This window comes from Quercus lobata, chromosome 10 (genome assembly GCF_001633185.2).
Source record: "Quercus lobata isolate SW786 chromosome 10, ValleyOak3.0 Primary Assembly, whole genome shotgun sequence".
NCBI lineage: Eukaryota > Viridiplantae > Streptophyta > Magnoliopsida > Fagales > Fagaceae > Quercus > Quercus lobata.
This window is the reverse complement of record NC_044913.1, coordinates 8,000,740-8,025,427: the sequence shown is the minus strand read 5'-3', so window position 1 is coordinate 8,025,427 and position 24,688 is coordinate 8,000,740. Positions and strand designations below refer to the sequence as shown.

General features: G+C 32.3%; 1 protein-coding gene and 1 long non-coding RNA gene across 4 annotated transcripts; both read right to left on the bottom strand.

The window, feature by feature from the left end:
• Positions 1 to 822: 822 nt before the first annotated feature.
• Positions 823 to 11,582, bottom strand: LOC115963982 (putative pentatricopeptide repeat-containing protein At1g64310). Of its 3 annotated transcripts, XR_004085972.1 has the most exons (6): positions 11,359 to 11,561; positions 7,921 to 10,539; positions 7,303 to 7,375; positions 3,138 to 3,317; positions 2,735 to 2,759; positions 996 to 1,260 (listed from the first exon to the last, which is right to left on the bottom strand). XR_004085972.1 is itself a non-coding variant. In XM_031083261.1 (2 exons), exon 2 carries the CDS (start codon positions 10,112 to 10,114, stop codon positions 8,426 to 8,428), a length of 1,689 nt encoding a protein of 562 aa, XP_030939121.1. In that variant the 5' UTR covers positions 10,115 to 10,539; positions 11,359 to 11,561; the 3' UTR covers positions 7,828 to 8,425. The 3 variants fall into 3 exon arrangements, 1 of the variants encoding a protein (XP_030939121.1); XR_004085973.1 differs by lacking the exon at positions 7,921 to 10,539 and having other exon boundaries at positions 823 to 1,260; positions 1,707 to 2,759; positions 11,359 to 11,582; XM_031083261.1 differs by lacking the exons at positions 996 to 1,260; positions 2,735 to 2,759; positions 3,138 to 3,317; positions 7,303 to 7,375 and having other exon boundaries at positions 7,828 to 10,539.
• Positions 11,583 to 15,247: 3,665 nt separating this feature from the next.
• On the bottom strand, positions 15,248 to 19,003 carry LOC115962649. The gene is made up of 3 exons (XR_004085507.1): positions 18,620 to 19,003; positions 17,531 to 17,617; positions 15,248 to 15,720 (listed from the first exon to the last, which is right to left on the bottom strand). It is a non-coding gene; the product is annotated as an uncharacterized LOC115962649 (long non-coding RNA).
• Between the last annotated feature and the right edge of the window lie 5,685 nt (positions 19,004 to 24,688).

Below are 24,688 nucleotides of genomic sequence, written 5' to 3'. Positions count from 1 at the left end.
GTTAATTTGGGCTCAAACCCAAAAAAACCTTGTTAGCTAAGCCCATGGATTTCCCATTTTCAAACTTCCAATTTTGGACAATGAGACTTGGTGGCATTTTTTTTTCTCTTTTTGTACCAACTTTGTAAAACATTGCTGAGACAATCAGGTACAAAGTAAAGCTTAGAAATCACCATCATGGCATTGTGCCTTGAGCCATTCAAGTACTGGTAAACACATAATAATAATACATAGTCACAAAGACATGCAAAATGCAATTTCATGAATTGAAAGTCAACTTGAATATACAAGCATACTATAGCCAATGTACATTTTTTTTTCCCAAAGGTATGAGTTAAACTTGTACAAAATGAAATGTATTTATCAGCAAGATAGCACCATTAAAGCTGTCAGCATGGGGTCCAAGTGAGAGTAACTAAAGTACAAATGATTAAAAGAATAACAACAGCTTCAAAGGGTACCTAGCTGATTTATTAAAAAAAAATCATACAAAAGTTGAACCTGCCTGTGGGTATTTACATGAAAAACTACCTTTAGGCCAGGAGTTAAAAGAATTTGGTACTTTAGCTGCAAGTTATAGCGCTTTGCCAATCTCTATTTTACTCAATATATATCAAGTGGGTTGCTTATTTCCAATAACTTGTTTGTATAGTATTTATCAATATATATATATATATATATATATTTTGGTAACTTTTATGTTAAATGTGTGACAAAAAACTAAATTTATATTATTTGAAAAAAAAAAAAAAAAAAACTGAGACAAAAAGCTTTAATCTTTTAAGCAAAATCACAACACACTCCTGGTAGAACAGGAAAAGATCAACAAAATATTCAACATCTTTAATAATAAAAAGATGCCTTAAGTCAATTAAACCATGTATCATCCTTTTTGAGTCTTCTGGAATAGCCCTTTCTGTCTATATCCAGAGACATATATTATCTGCCTCATTATGCACTTTCAAATATGGAGTCTATCACAAAAATACATAAGATAGGAAGAACAGACTCCTTAAAATAGGATGGAAAGCATGGGTACCAAGTTAAAGGTAGATAGGAAAGAGAAGTTCATGAGGTATTGAATCATAATCTTTGTTCCTACAGGGCTGATTACTAGATCTAGGCCTCAAAATACAAGCCATGAACCACTGAGCATGTAAGGAACAAAGCAAAAAGGACAACCAGAAGTGTTAGTCCTTAAAGAGAAATGACAATTGAATGAATTTACTCACTGTAAAAAGAAGAATCTGTCATCTGTCTCTGCAAGAAAACAAACAAAAAGACAAAAGATAAATGAAAAAAAAAAAAGGCAAGCTTTGCTTAAAAATAAAATCAATTTATAAGACTAAGGTCTACTAAGTGTAGAAGATCAGAAATGCAATGTTACTACTGTGCTTCAATTGCCCTAGATTGGAAATACAGCTTAAATGCAGTTTTCAAATAAAGGTAGTGAATGGCAGTGTGATATTGAGTGAATCAATCAGTAATCAACCATTTAGAAGGAAAAATGTAATATGCAATTGGTCACTCCAATAGCATGACTGCATGAGTGAAATTATAAAATTTTCTCTATTTATTTCATTTAAAACCCAGATTACATCTGTACAGGTACCTTTTTATTTTTATGAGAACATCAACTCCCAATTTTATAAAAAAGAAAAAGAAAAAAGAACATCAACTCCCAAGGTTTTACAAAAATGACCAACCTCTGGATAGGGCTTCAACAATACGTGTTTATTCGGGCTCAAACCCAAAGCCTCGTTAGCTAGGCCCAAGGATTACCCATTTTTAAACTTCTAATTTTGGACCATGAGGCCTGGTAGCATTTTTTTTTTTTTCTCTTTTTGTACCAACTTGGTAAAACATTGCTTAGACTATCAGGTACAACTGTACAAGTAAAGCACAAAAATCACAATCAGATTGCCTCGTGGCTTGAGCCATTCAAGTACTGGTAAACACACAATAATACAAGAGAGTACAGACAAAAAGGCATTCAAAATGCAATTTCATGAATTGATAGTCAACTTAATATCCAAGCATACTATTGCCATGTGCATTTTTTTTTTCTAAAGGTATGAGTTAAACTTGTACAAAAAGAAATGTATTATCAGCAAGATAGTAGTGCCAATGCTGTCAGCATGTGGTCCAAGCGATAGTAACTCAAATACAAATGATTGAAAGAACAACAACAGCTTCAAAGGGTACCTGCCTATTTTATCAAAAAATCATACGAACCTGGCTGTGGGTATATACATGAAAAGCTACCTGTAGGCCAGGGGTCAAAAGAATTTGGAACTTTAGCTACTAGTTATAGCACTCTCTATTTTACTCAACATATCTGATAGAATAAGAACAGGTAAACACAATATTCAACATCTTTAACCATAAAACAATGTCTTATGTCAATTAAACCATGTATCAACCTTTTTGTCTTCTTGAATAACCCTTTTATGTCTATATCCAGAGACATATTATCTGCCTCATTATGCACTTTCAAATATGGAGTCTATCATGAACATACATAAGATAGCAAGAACAGACTCCTAAAAATAGGATGGAAAGCATTAATACCAAGTTTAAGGTATTGAATCGTAATCGTTCCCACGGGCTGATTACTAGACCTAGGCCTCAAAATACAAGCCATGAACCACTGAGTATGTAAGGAATAAACCAAAAAGGATAACCAGAAATGTTAGTGCCAAAAGAAAAATGACAACTGAATGAACTAACTCACCTTGAAAAGAATCTGTCATGTGTCTCTGCAAGAAAACCAAACAGGAGACAAAAGATAAATGGAAAAAAAAAAAAACTTTGCTTAAAAGGAAAATCAATTTATAACACCAAGGTCCACTAAGTGTAGAGGGTCAGATAATGCAGTGTTACTACTGTGCTCCTATTGCCCTTGATAGGAAGTGTACAGCTTATATAGAGTTTTCAAATAAAGGTAGCAAATGACAGTGTGATATTAAGGGAATCAATCAGTAATGCCAAAGTTCATAAAGTATCACCATTTAGGACTTGAGAATTGAGATCAACTTCCACAGCTATCTTTGGTAATTATGAAGCATTTATAAGGCAAAATAGGAGTATAAATGGTGAACCAAACATGAACTACACATGCATAGTAGTAGGGGTACCTTGTGCAGTTTAGACGCAACAGTCAGAAAGGAGTGCAATCAAGCTGGGAGGCAAATTTGAACCAGTAGTTTCTGAGTCACTAGCATGTGTTACCTCAGAACGTGCATCACATCCCTCATAGTGCAAGGGATTCTGCATTTGTGGAACATAATTCCTGATAGCTCAATTCTTCACAATTCCTGTATCAATCATACTTAGAATCAATTATTCTTGTAGTGGTCTCCATGATGTGGGATTCTCCATCAAATATATGTAAGCCAATGAAGATTACAAAGAAATAATTCCTTTGTGACCAATAATGACTTCCATCATAAGAGATAAACTTAGATGTAGATGAAATTTCTGATCCTAAATCTTGATATGGAACCCAAAATTTCTCATGTCCTTCAAGCTCTCAAACTGATGAACACATAATTTCAAAAGCAAAATCACTGTATCACATCCTTCAAGCTCTCCTGGGGTAGAAACTAGAAACATGAAAATATATTACGAAGTTTCAGAAATCGATCGCAGATATTTCCTCAGTCTAGCCATATAAGCCCATTAGTTAACAATGCTCTTCAAAATTGTGATATCAATATGGTACAATCTGTTACATGGACTTTGGTCGCATGTAGAGATTATATTGTTTAGGTATAAAAAATTTCTAATCCAAATGTCTTAGGACAGGGTGATTTGGCTGAATCATCAAAGCTTCAAATTTTAATGTCTTCCATAAAGGTCTTATCACTTATGTAACTTATCTTGCTTTCTATGGTTACTCCAGTTACCTTGAACTAATCCCAAAAAATTTGTCCAGGAGAACTACTGGTCTAGTTTGAATGCATTTTTTCTTCCTTTATTGGACTCCTCAAAATGTCTCAGAACAGGAATCACCACAACTGATGTTGATTCATGTCCAGCATCATTAAATCACTCATATTGAAACTGTCCATGTGACATAGGGTATAGATTTTAGTAAAATTAGTCACATCTTTTGAAAATTTATGAATGATTGTGGATCTCAAGAAGCTGAGAACCAATTGATAAACTTTTGGACCTGCAGAATCATAATAAATACTAAATACTGCAGTTATATTGGATAAGCATTTTGATGTAGGTACAAAATAGAAGCCAGTATCAGTGAACCTAGCTAGACTTAAATACTTAAGCATATAGACAACAGCTTAAGCCTCTATAACCACGGCATTGATTCAATAAGAATATATGAATTAATGTTTGCTGACAGCAGTGCTGGTTTGTGTATGCAAAGATAGCCTACTGCAGCCAGTAATGTTTGTCCCAAACATTAGTAATGCACAAAACAGGATGCTTTCAGCCAGCTAATCTACATTAAAGTGTATCCGTTGTTATCTAGATTATCTAAAGAGCGGTAGGCAGAGACTAGGATGATTCTCTTTTTTTAATTTGACATTCCAACTCCAGAGATAATTTACAAGGATTCTTCTTGTCACACTAAAATAGCCATATAAGTAGTGTTTTATATGATAATGTCTGGGCTTCAACTGCAATCCGTCAATCTACACTGTAAGAAATGATAGAACAGAAAATAGTAAGAAACCCTCACAAATGAAGAGCAACAAAAGCCATGGAACATAAAACCATTTTGGAACATCTAACAGGGAACAAAATTATGCATCATGACTGAAAAAATGCAAGTTCAAAGCAATTTAAGGATAAAATATATATATTTAAGTTGTAACATGATTAAAAGCTTCCTTAGGCCAAACAAAAAACACTTTTCAACTTCAATTGAAATTATGGCAAGCTCAAACGTGCTTGATATCTTTTTCCTCAGGAAAAAAAGGAGAGTAGCAGTTTCAATAAACAACATGTGCACCAAGCTACACCAGAAGAATTGCAACCTCAAGTTCAAACAGTCTATGAAATCCTGCTTAGCTCATCAGGAGTGAATGGCCCCAAAATTTCTATTAAAAATGTGCAAAGGTGCGCTGAAGTAGGGATTAGAATCCCAGCCCCTGCCTCTTTAAGAGGCTTAGTTTCACACACCAACAACTAGGCTAGCTGGCTTAAATGTGTCATTGGTTTCAATATTTTGATATTTATTTCACTTTTATATATGATTAATAGTTTTCATTTTATTGTATCACCTCTCTCAATATATTATTAGTTATTACCAATAAATTTGTATAATTTGCTAAATTTATTTGTGCTTGAAGAAATATTCTTTTACATGTGAATGTCCTATTTATAATTTTATTTTGAAAATGGTATTATTTTAAATTAAAATGCATTCAATTTGAAGAATTACTAAACAATTTTTTCATGCTTGTTTATTCATTTTTATTTTCTATTAACCTTATAAAAATTGTGAAAATTCATTTGAAATTTGTATAAATTTTTTTACATAAATAATTTTTTAATAATTTTGATACTTTTTTATAAACTTAATACATTTATTTGCATTTTAAATAGTTATGACATCATCAAGGTTCGTTTTCTAATCAAACCCCAGTCCAACCTCAAAAACCTTATATCTCTTCATTTTCTGGTTTTGAACAATTTGATTTTAAAACATTGGTCTTGGATTACCCCACAACTAACATGTGGGGTTAGTTGCTCGTAGATTTTAATGGTAAGAGGCAAGTCCACAAGACTCTTCTTTAGGAAGGTTAGAGCATCCACATCAGTTCTTCTAAATTTTCTGTCTATTTTACACGAAAAAACCTACTTTTTCTATTTTACACTATCACTTTTATAAAACACCCACATCAGTTTATCTACTTTACAAGATATTTCAATAAAATATTTATTCTTCTCAATTTTTTTATTATTTCTCTCAACTACCCTTTACCTACATACGCGCACTCTCTTTGTCTCTTTACTCATTTTTCCTAAACAGATCACCTCTCTCTCTCTCTCTCTCAAAAACTACCAACCCAGATCACTTCTTCACCGCCCGATCCAGATCCTTTCTTCATCGGTCGATCCACGAACCAAGCTCCACGACCCAGATCCTTTCTTCACCTGCCGATCCACGAACCAAGCTCCAGCGACCCAGATCCTTTCTTCACCAGCCAATCCACGAACCAAGCTCCACGACCCAGATCACTTCTTCACTGGCCGATCCACGAACCAAACTCCCCAAGCACCGATCTATCTTTCTGTTGGTTTGTCTATGTGGGTTTGTTTCTGTGTGGGTGTGTTTCTGTGTTGATTTGTCTGTGTGGATGTGTTTGTGTGCATTTGAGAAAAAGAAGATGAGGAACTGAGGTCGTTGTGCACGGAAAAGAGAGAGAAAAATTGGTGCGAACGACAATTAATAAAATAATAAATACACATGCTACAGTAACCGTGTAAATATACACGGTTACTGTAGCTCATGAAAATATATACACATTTTTACACATCTTTACACCCACTGATGTGGGTGATTTTTTGCTCAAAATGTGTAAAACTTGTACATTTTTTCTATTTTAGAAGATTTTATCTAAGCTGATGGGGATGCTCTTACATACATTTCTATATATAACTATATATAAAAACTATAAAATCTAAAAGATGACAAGGGATATTGCCAAGGTCAATCTTCCAATCATACAGACAGCTCAACAAAGATTTTTTGATGACATGAATACGATGTTCAACACCATCAAACTTTGCTAAATTACCCCTATAGCACACATGGAACGCCTTCAATATCTTATTGCTTCTATGATTATTGTATTTCCCTCACCAATTAAATATTACTAAACATAATTAGAAAAAAAAAAAAGAAGAGGTAGAATATAGTATTCTCTCTGTTGCACCTTGACAATAAATTTGAAAGCAGAATATATCATAAATATTTAAAAAATAAACCATGTAAAGCAATGAAAAAATAAAAAAGAAAATTGGTCAATATATGTGTACTAGGACACTTGGAAACTTTGTTGCCCAAAGCAAGATTTTGCTTTTATTTTGTTCCTTTCATTTATTTTTATTTCATTTTTTTTTAATTCGATAGTTACAATGGGTAGGAGAATTTGAACCCTGAATGTCTCTATTGGAAACACCAGGAAGTGCCAGTTGAGCGACAACGCCTTTGGCTGTTTGTCATTTAAATAGTTAATTATGAACCAAATAATATTTAGAATCCTGGTTACAGTTAGAACCTTGCCTGGCCTATAGAATCTCTGTAACTTGCAAATACAACTGTTCTACCTCTAATGGGCTCTCAGCTAGACATGACACCTGGGGCCAAGAGAAAACTCAACTTGGAAATGTAGCGTTCTTCCTGCAAAACCACCCGAAAAAAGGTAAAAGAAAGAAAATCCACCCAAAAAAAAAAAAAAGAAGCATTGTAATCTTGAAAAGCCAGCTTTTCAACTATTATATCAGAACACTGCCTTGTAATTATTGAAATTCTAGACAATTTGAGGTGATGGACAGATCCCCCTGTTGCCTGTTGGCAATTCATGAGGGATACTTCCAAAATGCCCGCTTAGTGTGCATGTACAACAGGATTTTGGGCACTCAAAAAATTAAATAAAATTTACTACCTAGAAAAAGTTAAGAAGAATGCATATCTTATGCATTTTATTTTCATACAGAATTTATTAGGCCTAACTTCCTTGGTTTAAAATAGTGGGTGCTCAAGGATGCATGGTATACTGTTTACAATACCACATGTATATTTTCACTTAATCAATAAATTCAAATCTCATTTCTTCTGCATAAACATATGAAGACACAATCTCACAAGTACATGTATATTCTCTTGTAGTATACAAACAAAAACAGGAGATCCCTTCGCAATCATTACATAGTGAAGCAACTAACCAATTGGAATGTGCTATTGAAGATAAAAACTTGTTACATGCATGGTCAATGTAGAACAAATGCTGTTTTCACAACAGAGGTTTGCCAGAAGACGATTCCAAGGGAATTAAGCACACTAACACGGAGCTGCCATCAGGAATAGGAGACTGAGAGCATCCTGATCCTTTTGGATTACATGCCTATGGTGGCATTCCAGGAGAAATAGGTAAGCTCTTTGGAGTGATGTATGTGGCTGAAGAGAATCTCAGTGAGAGATTTCTCTCTAATGTGAAGATGCAGGCCCTTGGAGCTTGTATTAGAAGCAAAACATATCTTCAACCAGGTAATTTGTGTGTTTTTCCTTTTTTGGAGTCATTTTCACCTTAGAAAACTCAAAAAAGAAAAGTCCTTAGAAAAAGACTCGGAGCTAGCTTGACTCAGAAGGGCTCACTGTGTTTAAGAGCTTTTTCCAACACAGTGTGTTTATCCACAGATGTTTCCACAAGATGATTTATAGAAGATTTGATCAAGAATTTATACATCTTTCCAACAGTTGATTGCTACTGGCTTCAATCCAGCTAACACCAGGCATTTTCCTCAGATCTCTTGTCATATCACTCCTCACCTTCTGCACATCATCCCACCTCCCATTGCCAGCATATATTTTAGAAAGCATGATTCTATAAGCACTTTTCCCAGGAGTATCATCAAAAAGCTGCTGAGAAACAATTTCTGCCAGCTCTGAATTTCCACAAGCATCACAGCATGATAAAAGGGCTCCCCATATGCCACAATCTACTGGTTCTGGCAAAGATAGGATAAGATTGTAAGCCTTTTCTAACTCACCATCCATCCCAAGGAGTTTTACCATGTAAACATAATGCTCAGTTCTAGCTTGAATGCAAAATTCATCTTTCATTCGTCTGAAAATTTCCTGGCCATCTTTGACGAGGCCGCCATGGCAGCAAGCACAAAGGAGTGCAGAGAAAGTAGATTCATCAGGTAATAATCCTTTCTCTAGTATCTCTTCAAACATTTCAAAGGCCTGGGAGGCAAGTCCATTCAAACCAAGGCCTGAAATTACAGAATTATAAGAAACTATATTCCTCTCTGGCATAATCTCAAATACACGAATACCCAAGCCCACAAAACCACACTTCAAATACATATCTATTAGAGAAGAGGAGACCATTACATCCGATTCAAATCCATGTCTAAGTACATAACTGTGTATCTCGCAACCAGGCCCTACATTTGCAAATTGAGCTACAGCTGCTAGCACACTGGCAATTAGAATGGGATCTGCCATCTTGCCCTGCATATTGTGTTTCTTGAAGAAAAACAATGCCTTCTCATAATCTCCAGATTGAGAATATCCAGTTATCAAAGCAGACCATGTAACTAAATCTAGCTGGGATAAATTACTGAAAACTCTATATGCGGAATTCATGCACTTACACCTAGAGTACATGCTCACAAGTACACTACCTACGTGAGCATTAAAATCAAAACCACTTTTCAAGCAAAAACCATGTATTCCTTGGCCAATACTCAGCAAGCTGGAATATGCTAAACCTGAAAGCAACCCAACTATCGTATATCCATCTGGCTGCGTCCCCTCATTTCTCATTCTACTAAACAGCTGTAGCCCTTTATCCCAAAATCCATGGCAGCCATAACCAGAAATCATAGAATTCCACATAACCAAATCCGGCTCAGGTATCCCATGAAACACTACACTGGCTTCATCAACAAGGCCCAACTTAGAATAAGCAGTCACAAATGCACTACCACAAATGGAATCCAACCCTAACCCTGAAACTATTACTCCTCCATGAACAAGTCTTAATGCACCTAAATTAAAGTTCTCAGAGCACGCACGTATAATACAAGCATAAGTAAAACAATCAGGTCTAGTTTCAGTTCTGAGCATCATCTTAAAGAGAGATTGTGCTTCACAAAAGTTTTGGGCTTGTGCATATGCTCGAATAATTGAATTCCAAAGAAACACACTTTGTTGGGGAGTTTTGTTGAACAGGTTATGAGCAGAATGAATATCATTATTGATAGCATAAAACCTCACTATTCTAGTTGCATAAAATGGATCACAGGAGAGGTGGGTCCTTATGATTAAAGCATGCAGTTGTTTGGTTCTTGACAAGGATTGGAAAATCTTTGAGAGCTCTGAGTGAAGAAAATGGTGCTGAAAGAACATGTCAATTGGATCATTATCTTGCTATATTGTCTGTGATAATTTTACTGGGAAGTGGAATTGAAGGAGAAGAATTGATACATAAATATGCAAAAAGAAAGAGCAGACACTCTCTGGTTGGATTGGGTGATTGAGCCATAACCAGACCTCAACCCCACAAAGTCCCACAAGGTCTCATGGTTTTAGGCTGTGAGAGTCTATAGTTCTTGCGTTGAACTAGTATTATGCCGTCATATACTAACCCTAACCCATACCATCACTTTAACCACTATTGACATCCATTGGTGGTTTACAGCCGTTGTTGGGTGGTTTATAGCTGTTGTTGATAGTAGACAATGATATGAGCTATCATAAAATTGTTTTCAAGAACATATCGAGGACTGAATTCTCCAAAGAAGATTGCATGACAAAAGCCCTCGAATTCTTCACTGTGGCAAAAACAACAACAAACCAATCAGCCCAATGAAAGGAAGGGGGCATTGCCAAAGAAATCAATCTGTCCTTTTTTGTTTTCAAAAACCAATCAACTAGCCCATAGTAGTATGTGCACTGAGCTTTTTCCTTTCCTTTCTATTTCACGTAGTATTATAGAAACCTAAACCTCTTGAAGGTTTACCACATGAAGTTGCAAGAAAAACAAAATTGCTGCTTTAAAAGGCCAATCACGCATATATGGGGATTGATAAATTCAGACCCACAATGAGATTTTGAGTAAAAGACACACACTAATTCCAAACAACACTACACCTAAGGTTTCTAATTCTTGAACTTAGAACAGGGACATTCAAATCTTATTCTTGTTATAGTGCCCTGTATTACCACACGGCCAGCCTGGTTTCAATTCAATTCTTAACTCGCAAACGACAATTTGTTTGGTTGGTTTAAACTTTGTGGAACAGAAAACAAAAACAAAGGTCTGTATGCTAATTGTGAGACTCAACGCATAAAATCTGTATTAATACATTAATCTTCTCTTACTAATTCTCCAACTTCCATATCTTATTCTTATACAAGTTCTACATTTTCACTTCTATGGTTCAATTACAAAAAGAAAGTATTTTTACAATTGCAAAAGCTGGCTAAAAGTAAAAGGATTATGACCCAGTAGAGGAAAGCAATTCAATTATGTATATAGTGCATAAGAACTAAGAAAGATGTGATTTTTGGGAAAGAAAAAGCAACCCCAGATTGATAAGAAGTAATCATAATGTAGAGAAGAGAAGAGAAGGGATTTTGGAGAATCATACCTTGAAATAAGTAGCGGACTATGCAGTGGTGACGAGATATAATGAATGAAGGGGGGGATGTGGTTAGCAGTTCCTTCTGATTTTCTCAAGTCTGGGTATCTATGTTTCAACTGAAGATTCACTGATTACTGTTTACTGATTACAGCCTACACTCTACAGGGACCAATTCTCTCTTCTATTCTATGACTGAAAAACGTTCCGATCCGTGAAGATAAACGTTGCGTGAACTGGGTTGACCCGAACCCGACCCGCATCGTCATTGTTTGGGTCAGCTCGCGGGTCACACAGATTGACATTAAAAAAAAAAAAAAAAAAAAACTGTTTGGGCTTTCTTTTTCTTTTGATCTGAGATAGAAATTTGAAATTGGTCTTTTTTTTTTTTTTTTTTGATAAGAGGACTGAAATTTTATTATGAATGTGTCGATATAATTATATCATGAATAAGAGTTTGTTCAATAAAGTAAGGATTTTCTTCAATCCAAGCAATGAAATTAATCTAATTTAAGTGTGTTCTTGCAGAATGATTACCACGCGTTAGTGATATTGTTTTGGCTTTTTAACTTTGTATAATTACTCATTGTCATTTATTATTATTATTAAATTTTTTTTTTTGCGTGGTAATAGTGATATATATTAAGAACTAAGAATCAATTACAGATGGGCTGTTGCAGTCGAGATTCTATTACAAATAGACCAGTGACTCAATAAAATAATGAAGCAAAAGATGAGACATCTTTATAGGTGAAGAGTCTAAGATACAAAAATCTTGCTAGAGAGATTTACTGATTAGAGCATTACTAAAACTTTTATTTCTTACTTTTATTTTTAAATATGGGACATCTTCATAGGATTCTTTCTTAATGAGTTCGAGACTAGAGCATTACTAAAACTTTCATTTCTTACTCTTATTTTTAAATATGGGACATCTTCATAGGATTCTTTCTTAATAAGTTCGAGACTTGAAGTACGACTTTAAATAAGCTTATTTTATTTTTGCCATAATTTGGGATAGCTTAAATAGGACAATTTATTTTAAAATTAGAACATGTTTGACATATTAGGTTTTAAATAAGTTGCATTGAAAAACACAATAGGTCACTAAAAGACTTCTAATTCAATTAATTCTTTTTGGTGTTTTCAATGGAAATGTCTATATTCAAATCTCTCATTGATGGAACATTATAATTATCAAATTATCAAAAAGAAAGTAAAAACACTATATACCAGAACAATCAAGCATTAAAGCCACATAGAAAGTCATGTGAAAAACAAAGAGGAAAATGAAATCTCTTTATCTAAAGAGCTTTACATTAATGTGAAACAAAAAAACTAAAACCTAGCTTATTTTAAAAAAACTGAAACTTATATTATTTGAAATAAAGCTAAGATAAAAACTAAAGTGAGACTCGCAAATAGTAGATAATTTAATTAAAAAACTAGCTTATAATCAGTTGTTAAATGCACAAATCTTTATCATGTACATCATATGAAATTGGCTTGTTAATGATGCCCCTTTGAACATGCACTTCCTTTTGGAAATGAAATCCACATGACAAAAGTCAGAGAGATGGATCCATATAATCTGTGGAGGAGGAGAGGGAGAGGGCATATGAAATGACCGTGGTTGGGCTTTGAGAGGTGAGGGTGGAGGCGACAAAAATCCTCTTAGGCTCCTGAAGGAAACTATTTTCTTGCTACTACTTATGTTTAGACCTTCAGAGCTGCTTTCTCTTAGAACTGTCTTAATTGGGTCATCTCTACTGTCTGATACATGCCATAAACTCTTCCTGCCACCTTTTCATGCCAAAGATAGATCATAGCAGGTTAGAAATTATCCAAGTCTAAAGGACCTTCATATATATAATTAGAAAAACTGTAAAACCTCATGAATCTAGCTTAATATCTACCATTGCATAAATCTAGAGGGTCATTGGAGGAGTTTTACCTTATAGTCCTTTCATACTTGTCAATGTGACAGTAATGAAATTGAAAAAAAAAGTGGGTTCTAGTTAGTTCAATCGATAAAATCTTTGATGGTCGTATAAGAGATATGAGGTTCAATCTCCGCCTACACAAAAAATTTATTGGTGTCTTAGTCTAAAAATAAAGAGTTATATCATCAAGAGCAAACGTCATAAATTGAAATTTTCTATAAAAAAAAATTGATTAAAAAAAAAAAAAAAAAACACTAAACTATTATTACCATAAGAAGGTAATGCAGAAGTTGCCGGAAAATCACCCACAAGAAGCAACACTGCCACTACTGCTGAAATCAACTTTGAGGGAAAACTCCTCATGATGAAAAGCTGAAAACAAGAACTTGTAAATAGCCAGTAACTCAGTAAGGCTGAGAGATTGAGATAGCCAAGAGCTAGATTTAAAGGGTTAATGTAATAAGACGGAGAGACGTGTTATGCTATGCTGCTAATTTTTAAGCATATTATATTATTTTTAACATTAGGTAGAAGAAAAATTAGAGATGGTTGGGTTTAAATTTCCACAAGATTGACTTTGAAGCACACGTTTCTTTCTTTTGTAGAAGGAATTGTTACCACTTGGACTAATAGAAGAATATGCAACAAACATACAGTAACAGTAAAGGATGAGTGAAGACTAGTCTTGGAGCTGTGCTATCCTAACTCTATCATAAAAAAGAATTTTGGATTTAAATCCCCCCTCCAAGTTAATAGAAGACTGAAAAATAAGAACACTCAATAAGGAGTCACCCACGTATGACTAAAAATTCGTTTGGGACTTGGGAGCGTAGCCTAGGAGGGAACCGAAGCATTGAGGAAACAATCCCTCTCATATGCGCTTAGGGATGGTAACAGAGTAGAGTGGGGTCAAATCAGAGGGGCTCAGCCGCTCAAGTGCCTCATCCTTGCCCGGGGCGGAGCTACATGTTAGGGTGGGGGGCCAAAAATTTTGAAATTTTTTTTTTACTATATAGAAATATTTAACATTTTAATAATTAGCCCTCAAAAACGGGACTTGGCCCCCCCAACTATTTGAGTTGGTCCAATAATGTTCTTAAAAAATTGTTCAATTTGTCTAGTAGTTATAGAAAACATATTATTTCTCAAATTCATTTTTTATGGTAAAATGTGTTCTTGTATTTTTTAAAGTTTTGGATCATTTATGTCTTTGAACACTTTATTAATTCAATTGAAATTTTTTTACTCACAACGGTAGACAATTTGGTAACATATATTGAAAATGAAAATTGTAAAGATTTCACTATAGAAGATGGTGAAAGATTAATTTAATTCTATGAAATATTTAATTTTAAGGATTCATTATGAAAAATACTAATTTTTTGTGTGTGTATAGAGACATGTGTTTGTGTATGTGTATAAAAGTTTGTATAGACTAATAAATTAGCAACACAAATCGGTCCCCCCAAACAAAAATTTCTGGCTCCGCCCCTGCTTGCCCCCCATCTTCTTTGTAGGTTGAAGGTATTTTCTCATTCTAATAAGGTGGTTTCAACATTAATAAGGTAAAAAAAAAATTTCGCTTACCTTTTTCTCAAAAAAAAGGTAAAAAAAAAAAAAAAAAAAAAGAGATAGAAGGTACAATAATAGAATATGTATAAAAATAAATTATATAAAAAAGATATATAAAAAATATTAATTACATGTATAAAATATAAATAATTGAAATATATACTAAATAAAATACATACATGCACATATATATATATATATATACACACAATCAAATATAAATGCTAAATAATACATAAAATCTTAAAATTAGCAAACCAATGTGCAAAGATGTGGAATCAAAATTCTTCTTTCTTGATTCTCAAAAAAAAAAAAAAAAACTTCTTTCATGCAAAAAGGGAAATTCCTCTTTCTTTCTTTATGTATGAACACAAATTTGGGACGGTCCAAGCCCACCAAAAAGGGTGAGGTTGGAGTACCTCAATTCAGCCCAAAACAATAGAAATTAGTGTAGAGAGTGGGATGAATAAGTGTGGGCTTCGCCCAAGGACATAAGTAGGTAAAGAAAGACTAAAAACCTTAAGTTTCAATAGATGAAGGGTTCTTTACCCTTTTGCCCGAGGACAATATTCTTGGTGGTTACAAGTACTGTTCACTCTTTCTTTTAGTTATGGTTCTCTCTGCTATCTTTTTTATTTTATTTATTTTTTGTATATATATTCTCTGGCCTCTTACATCACAACCCTCCATCTGTAATTTTTCCCCATCTCCTTTAAGACACTTGCCCCTCCTTGTGAAGGTGGTGGAAGTGGTTGAAACATTTATAAAAATGATGTCTTGGCTTCCAAACTTTACAAAAAATTATTTGAGTTCAAGTAGTCCCACAAAAGCTATCTTTTTGCCACCAATCCCATATCTGCACAAGTATAAAGGAAAATACATCAATAACAAACTAGACTACAAACCTATATCCTTGATAAGATGTACTACAACAAAAAAAGATTATTATTAGTAAGACAATGCAGAAACAGTTCATAGAATACCCAATAACAAACTAGACAAAATATTCAAAATGCAACATCATATGAAGCCAAACTATCAAAGAAAGAAGACCCACAACATTCTCATCAAATAAAAACTAAACCCACATTACAAACCATGGAGAAATCAAAAAGAATGCAGAAAAAATCCCAATTTAAAACAAAACATATAAAATGAAATCCAAAACAAAAACCCAGCCGCTATCATAAACACAAACCCAACTACCACAACGAATAAAAAATCTAGCCAACACTATTAAAAAAAAAAAACTAGCCACCACCATTAAACAAAAACCACATCCACCACCATAAACAAAAAATCCACCACCACCATTAAACAAAAAACAAAGCCACCACCATTAACACAAAAACTTAGTCACTACAATAAACAAAAAACTCAGCCACCACAATAAACAAAAAACCCACCACCACTATTAAACAAAAAAACACAGCCACCACCATTAACACAAAAACCCAGCCACTACCATAAATAAAAAAACCCAACCACCACCATTAAACAAAAAGCATAGCCACCACCATTAACACAAAAACCACCACCACCATTAAACAAAAAGCACAGCCACCATCATTAATACAAAAACCCAGCCACTACCATAAACAAAAAACCCACCACCACCACCACCATTAAACAAAAAACACAGCCACCACCATTAACACAAAAACTCAGCCACTGCCATAAATAAAAAACCCAACCATCACAATAAACAAAAAAACCCACCACTAACATTCAACAAAAAACCTCAGACACCACCATAAATAAAAAACCCAGTCACCACCATTAACACAGAAACACAGTCACTACCATAAACAAAAAACCCAGCCATCATAATAAACAAATAACCCAACACCAACATTCAACAAAAAACTCAATCACCACCATAAACACAAAAAACCAACCACACAATAAACAAAAAATCCAGCCACCATCATTAACACAAAACCCACCACCACCACAAACAAAAAACCCACCACCACCATTAAACAATATAGCAACATATACCATATACAAGCCCCAATACTAATGCTTTTAGGCAAGAAAATAAAACACTAACCAAGGTGTGTTCTATGGGACAAATTAACAAGAGAGACAGTTGCTTCAATGATTACACTAAGGAAAATCAAACAAGCAAGTCTAGAAAGATGAAACCTACGCATGTGAATCTACAAGAAACCAACAAAAGCTTCACTATTTTTAGGGTAAAAAAAAAAAAAAAAAAAAAAGGTAAATCAACTTACTAAATTATAGTATTAAATGTGCAAATAACAAAAAAAAAAAGGTAAATCAACTTACTAAATTATAGTATTAAGTGCGCAAATAACAAAAAAAAAGGTAAATCAACTTACTAAATTATAGTATTAAATGCGCTAATCAAATTCAGATAAGTGCATCTTACTGCCAAATAAAAACAAAATTATATGTGAACGCACAAAATAGATTCTCACAAAACCAAACACAAAAGGGCATGTTAAGGACACAATTGACAGTGAATAACCCATGATCTTCGTATGTTTATAAACATCGTGCTATTCTAAATTAAGTAAAAGGTAATGAGAAAAACTAAGTACAATAAGGCCATGTAAACATCTCGCTATTCTAAATTAAGTACAAGGCAATGAGAAAAATTAAGTACAATAAGGCCAAACGTAATAGGGATATCAACTTACATTTGATTGTTTCAAACTCACAGGCCTAAAGGGTTTGCTAAGAATCACCCTTCAATTCATCTGAATCTAAACCACTGGCATTATAACCTACCATATACCAACATATGAACTTTTAATTAGAAGAACAACAACCAAAAAAAAGATGTAAATTTAGAAGACGTGTATGCAGCATTGGCACAAAGCTCATCTGAAAAGCAGGCAACATTCAAAAGACGAGTAAATTACCAATCAAAAAAACAAATGAATTAAAATGAAACAGCCACAAGACTTGTCCACAACAAGCAGTGCAAACAAAATAATAAGAAAGGTGAATAATACAAGGCCTAAGGAAAAAAAGCTGTGCATACCACAAACTTATTAATTTAGTACTTTCAGGAAAGAGGCCTAGAATAATGCATGGATTATAATATCATATGTTATATACCAAAATTTGTCTTAGAAGGCCCGGTTTTAACTTGAAAATACCCTCCCCTTATGCTCTCACTACACTTTAAACAGATTAAATTTATTAAGTTAATTTAAATTTACATAAAGCTCTATTGCCAAAGTTCCAATACGATTAAATTACTATTTTACATGAAAATTGTATTATTAAAAGTTTGGAAAATCTGAAAATAAATTAAACCTATTTATTTAAATAGGTTTGCTCATCTCCCACAATTTATAGTTTTAATAAAATGAATTGATATTATTTTAGATATGAATTTTAATTAATCTGTGCACGGCTAGTGAAATTATATATCCAAACACCTTATAAATAAATAAGAACAAACTATTATATAGATTTTTATTTTAAAAAAAGTGTACAATACAATCTCCAAATACCAAGGTTTTTGCTAATTCATGATAACTCAATATATTAAACACATACACGTACACAATATTATGGATCCATAAAGCAAATAATTACTATTCATGTACAGAAATTGTTGGGCAATCAATCAAAAGGCATTTATTGCTATTACTATGCAAAGACTTCAAAAATAATCCCAAAATCCATACTTTAAAACGGCACACACAAAAAATCAGATCTGATATTTAACTTTATAAACTTTTGCAGAGAGAGGATCGATGAGAGAGAGAGCTTACCAGTCTTTTTGGGAGAGGCTGAGAGGCGTGAGTCTGTCTATGGGAGGAGAAAGAGAGAGTAATAGTGTTTTGTTCACACAAACAAAGAAGGGTAAAACTTAATTATAATACTTAGATGTTATTCCTCATATCCCTCACTTAAGATTTTATTACGTGGCTTTTTTTCTCTTGAATAAAAGTATATTTTTAAAATTAAGTAGTCATATGGAAAAATTTTAAGAGAGAAACATAAGCAATAGTACTATACATGAATTTTATCCAATAAAAAATAATGAAAAAAAAAAAAAAAACCTAAAAAATTTAGAGCCCACCTGAAAATTGGTCACCGCGCAAAAAGAAATCAAAAAATTTCACTACGTGCTATTCACTACTCAAAAGAAAAAACTAAACTTCTACTTTCAGTTTACAAAGTGTGTGCTTCATTGCTTCACTAGTCTATTAGTCCTATTTGTGTACACAACAAATGAATGAGAGCCACACCCTTGTTTTTGAGTTTTTAATATAGAATGAATGAGAACCACGTAATTTTGATATTTTTTAAGCCTTCACTTTTAGTTTTTGTCTTATTTGCAACATTGTACATTACACTTTTTTTGTTTTTGGTTAAGTGTATGTTGTACTATTACTACTCAAAAACATTATAATATTATATATATATATATATATATAATTATGATTTAGCTTTGTTATTCATGGAATTTAGTTTTTTATTTTTTATCTTATGATAATTATGATTAAAAAAAAATAGTAGTCTTAACTAATTAAGTGAATAAATTTAAAAAGTACTTAATTTTTCTTTAACATTAATTCATTAATATATATATACACATATAAATAAATAATAAACATTTTATTTTTAAGATTACAATTCAACATATGCGATGGTCCATTTTGAAGAAAAATAATTAAATCTAAATGAAAAGTATCACTAAATGTTACGTTTTTACATTTTGCTATTTTTATTTTCTAAATATAATATGTGAAAACTCACATAAATCTTTTACAAATTTTTACCTACATATTATTAGTAATAAACTTATTATATTTTTATTTTATAATTATAAAATAAATATTTATGACATCACCAGTCGAACCAAAAAATTGGTAACCAGGAAATTTTTTGGTTCTTTGTTCGTATTAGTTTTTAAAACCACGGTAGGCACTATCATGGTTTTAATAACTGGACCAGACTTGCCGATTCAACTAGGAATCGATTACTGATTCGGTCCGGTTATAACTAAAAACTGAAAAATAGTAAAAACCCAAGATTGACTAGGAATCGACTGATCAACCGTGAAAACTGAAAACCAAGACGGCTCAACCGGTTTTTGAACGTTTCTGTTAAGATGCCAAAATGATCCCGAAATCATAGTTGTAAGAGCAATCAAAATTCACATCAAATTAAGAAATATAGGGCTGGATTCAAGTTACACCTGATGTAACTCTAAAAAATGATTCACCACCTAATAACTTAATATTGAATTCATATTTTGAAAATCCAACCATTGGATTACATGTTCTATATGTTCTTAACATGCATGAAAATTTTCATGCCAATTAGGTGTAATTTACCATTTGATCTTTAAATTCATCTTTTATGCATTATTTTAAACTATAAAAACTTGAATTTAAACAATTGATTGATGACATGACTATTAATTTTTGATCACCTTAAAATTTTGTAAGCTTGAAAAATATATGAAGATAATTTAATCTAACGGAAAATTTGTCAAAATTCACATTGAATTAAGAAATATAGGGTTGGGTTCAAGTTAGACCTGATATAACTCTAAAAAATATTACACCACCCGATAACTTATTATTGAATGCATATTTTGAAAATCCAACCATTGGATTACATGATCTATATGTTCTTAACATGCATGCCAATTTTCATGCTAATCTGGTGTAATTTACCATTTGATCTTTAAACTCATTTTTTATGCGTTATTTTAAACTACAAAAACTTAAATTTAGATAATTGATTAATGACATGCCTATTAATTTTTGATCACCTTGAAATTTTGTAAGTATGAAAAATATATGAAGATAATATAATCTAATGGTAGATTTGTCAAAATTCATATCGAATTAAGAAATATAGGCCTGGGTTCAAGTTACACTTGATGTAACTCTAAAAAATGTTACACCATCCAATAACTTATTATTGAATTCATATTTTCAAAATCTAACCGTTGGATTACATTTTCTTTATGTTCTTAACATGTATGCCAATTTTCATACCAATCGGATGTAGTTTACCATTTGATCACTAAACTCATCTTTTATGCGTTATTTTAAACTACAAAAACTTTAATTTAGACAATTGATTGATGACATGCCTGTTAATCTTTAATCACCTTGAAATTTTGAATGTATGAAAGTATATATGAAAATAATGTAATCTAACAGTAAATTTGTCAAAATTCACATCGAATTACGAAATATAGAGCTGGATTTAAGTTACACCTGATGTAACTCTAAAAAATGTTACACTATCCAATAGCTTATTATTGAATGTAAATTTTGAAAATCCAACCATTAAATTACATGTTCTATATGTTCTTAACATGTATGCCAATTTTCATGCCAATCGGGTGTAATTTACCATTTGATCATTAAATTCATCTTTTATGCGTTATTTTAAACTACAAAAACTGGAATTTAAACAATTGATTGATGACATGACTATTAATCTTTGATCACCTTGAAATTTTGTAAGCTTGAAAAATATATGAAGATAATTTAATCTAACGGTAAATTTGTCAAAATTCACATTGAATTAAGAAATATAGGGCTGGGTTCAAGTTACACCTGATGTAACTCTAGAAAATGTTACACCATTCGATAACTTATTATTAAAGGCATATTTTGAAAATCCAACCGTTGGATTATATGATCTATATGTTCTTAACATGCATGCCAATTTTCATGCCAATCGGATGTAGTTTACCGTTTGATCCTTAAACTCATTTTTTATGCGTTATTTAAACTACAAAAACTTGAATTTAGACAATTGATTGATGACATGCCTATTAATTTTTGATCACCTTGAAATTTTGTAAGCATGAAAAATCTATGAAGATAATGGAATATAATGGTAGATTTGTCAAAATTCACATCGAATTAAGAAATACAGGTTTGGGTTCAAGTTACACCTGATGTAACTCTAAAAAATGTTACACCACCCAATAACTTATTATTAAATTCATATTTTGAAAATCTAACCATTGGATTACATTTTCTTTACGTTCTTAACATACATGCCAATTTTCATGCCAATCGGATGTAGTTTACCATTTGATCTTTGAACTCATCTTTTATGCATTATTTTAAACTACAAACACTTGAATTTAGACAATTGATTGATGACATGCCTATTAATCTTTGATCACCTTGAAATTTTGTAAGCATAAAAAATATATGAAAATAATGTAATCTAACGATAGATTTGTCAAAATTCACATTGAATTACGAAATATAAGGCTATGTTCAAGTTACAGCTGATATAACTATAAAAAATGTTACACCACCCAATAGCTTATTATTGAATTCATATTTTCAAAATCCAATCATTGAATTACATGTTCTATATGTTCTTAACATGCATGTCAATTTTCATGCCAATCGGATGTAGTTTACCATTTGATCTTTAAACTCATCTTTTATGCGTTATTTTCAACTACAAAAACTTTAATTTAAATAATTGATTGATGACATGACTATTAATTTTTTATCACCTTGAAATTTTGAATGTATGAAAATATATATGAAGATAATGTAATTTAACGGTAAATTTGTCAAAATTCACATTGAATTAAGAAATATAGTGCTGGGTTCAAGTTACGCATGATGTAACTCTAAAAAATGTTACACCATCCAATAGATTATTATTTAATTCATATTTTGAAAATCCAACCGTTGGATTACATGATCTATATGTTCTTAACATGCATGCCAATTTTCATGCCAATTGGGTGTAATTTACCATTTGATTTTTAAACTCATATTTTATACGTTATTTTAAACTACAAAAACTTGAATTTAGACAATTGATTGATGACATGCCTATTAATCTTTGATCACATTGAAATTTTGTAAGCATGAAAAATATATGATAATAATGTAATCTAACGGTAGATTTATCAAAATTCACATCGAATTAAGAATTATAGGGTTGGGTTCAAGTTACACCTAATGTAACTCTAAAAAATATTACACCACGCAATAACTTATTATTGATTTCATATTTTGAAAATCCAACCGTTGGATTACTTGTTTTATATGGTTTTAACATGCATACCAATTTTCATGCCAATTGGATGTAATTTACCCATTATTATCCATTTAACTAATTAAATCTAACCCAAACCTAACTCAACCAAATTATTATGGGTAAGCCCCAACCCATCCAATTACCCAATAATCAAAATTACCAAATTACCCCTAAAACTTGCAAATAACCAAAGTACTCCTAAAATCCTCTAAAATTGCCGAAATGCACCCTAAACCTTAAAAATGATCAAAATCCCTCTAAAATCATAAAATTACCAAAATACTCCTAAAACTTAAAACATTTACCAAAATATCCCAATAAACTAAAAAAAATACCAAAATACCCCCTGTACCTAAAAAAAAACCGTAATACCCCCGGAACCTTCAAAATGACCAAAATACCCCCCGAAACTAAAAATGACAAAAATACGTCCTAAACCTAAGAATTGACCGAAATACCCCCCAAAACCTAAAAATACCCATGAAACCTAAAATGACCAAAATACCCTTGCAATATGAAAATTGCCAAAATACCCCCCTAAACCTATAAAATAACCGAAAATACCCTCAAAACCTTAAAAATGACCAAAATACCCCTAAAACTTATAAAAAATCCAAAACACCCCCTAAACCTAAAAAATGAACAAAATAGCCAAAAATGAACAAAATAGCCAGAAATTATAAAAATGAGTATTTTGGTCATTTAGGGGTATTTTGGTCATTTTTAGGTTTGAGGCTATTTCGATCATTTTTTAGGTTTAGGGTGTATTTTTATCATCATATAGGTTTTAGGGCCATTTTTGTCATTTATAGGTTTCAAGGGTATTTTTGTCATTTTTTTGGGTTTTGAGGGGTATTTTGGTCAGTTTTTACGATTAGGGGTATTTTGGTAATTTTCAAGCATCAAGGCTATTTCTATTAGTTTTTAGGTTTCAGGGGTATTTTAGTCATTTTTTGGGTTTTGAGGGGTATTTTGGTCATTTTTTTATAATTAGGGGTATTTTGGTAATTTTCAAGCATCCAGGCTATTTCGGTCAGTTTTTAAGTTTCAGATGTATTTTGGTTAGTCTTTGGTTAAACAATAGGTGACGAAAATTTATTTCGTCACCAAAAACACCTACATCCTAATATTGGGTGACAAATTTATAATTTCGTCACCTCTGGTAAGTCTTTGGTGACGCGAATATTTCGTCACCCTAGGTTTGCCTTTTTTTCATGACCTATAGTGATGAAATAAATATTTCGTCACCAATTTGTACAACTTTGGTGACGAAATATTGATTTCGTCACCAATTTTAAAATTTTTATAATATTTGGTGACGAATTCTTCTTTTCCTCACTAAATGTTATCATTTGGTGACGAAATTGTTTATCCTCACTAGATTTCGTCACCATAGCCCACTTTCTTAACATGCATGTCAATACTTGTGCAGATATGGGATTGGTGGCAGAAAGATAGCTTTTATGGGACTACTTGAACTCAAATAATTTTCTATAAAGTTTGGAAGTTAAGACATCTTTTGTATATAAATGGTTGTAACTTTGTGAACATCTTTATTGCATTTTTAGATTGTATGGATGTATATTTTATGGATTTGGTTAGAAATGAATGGATTTTTATTTTTATTTTTATTTTTTTACGTATTTGGTTAGAAATGAATAGGTTAATGTAATGACAAGTAAATGTAAAGAATATTAATAAAAAAAAATTGGTGATGATAATTGTCATCGCCATATCTGACTATACGCAGAAATTGGTGACGAAATAATTTGTCACCTGATCTATTGAAATAA

Excerpts from the sequence above, each read along its gene's own strand:
- LOC115963982 (XM_031083261.1), bottom strand. The coding sequence starts at position 10,114 with ATGTTCTTTCAGCACCATTTTCTTCACTCAGAGCTCTCAAAGATTTTC.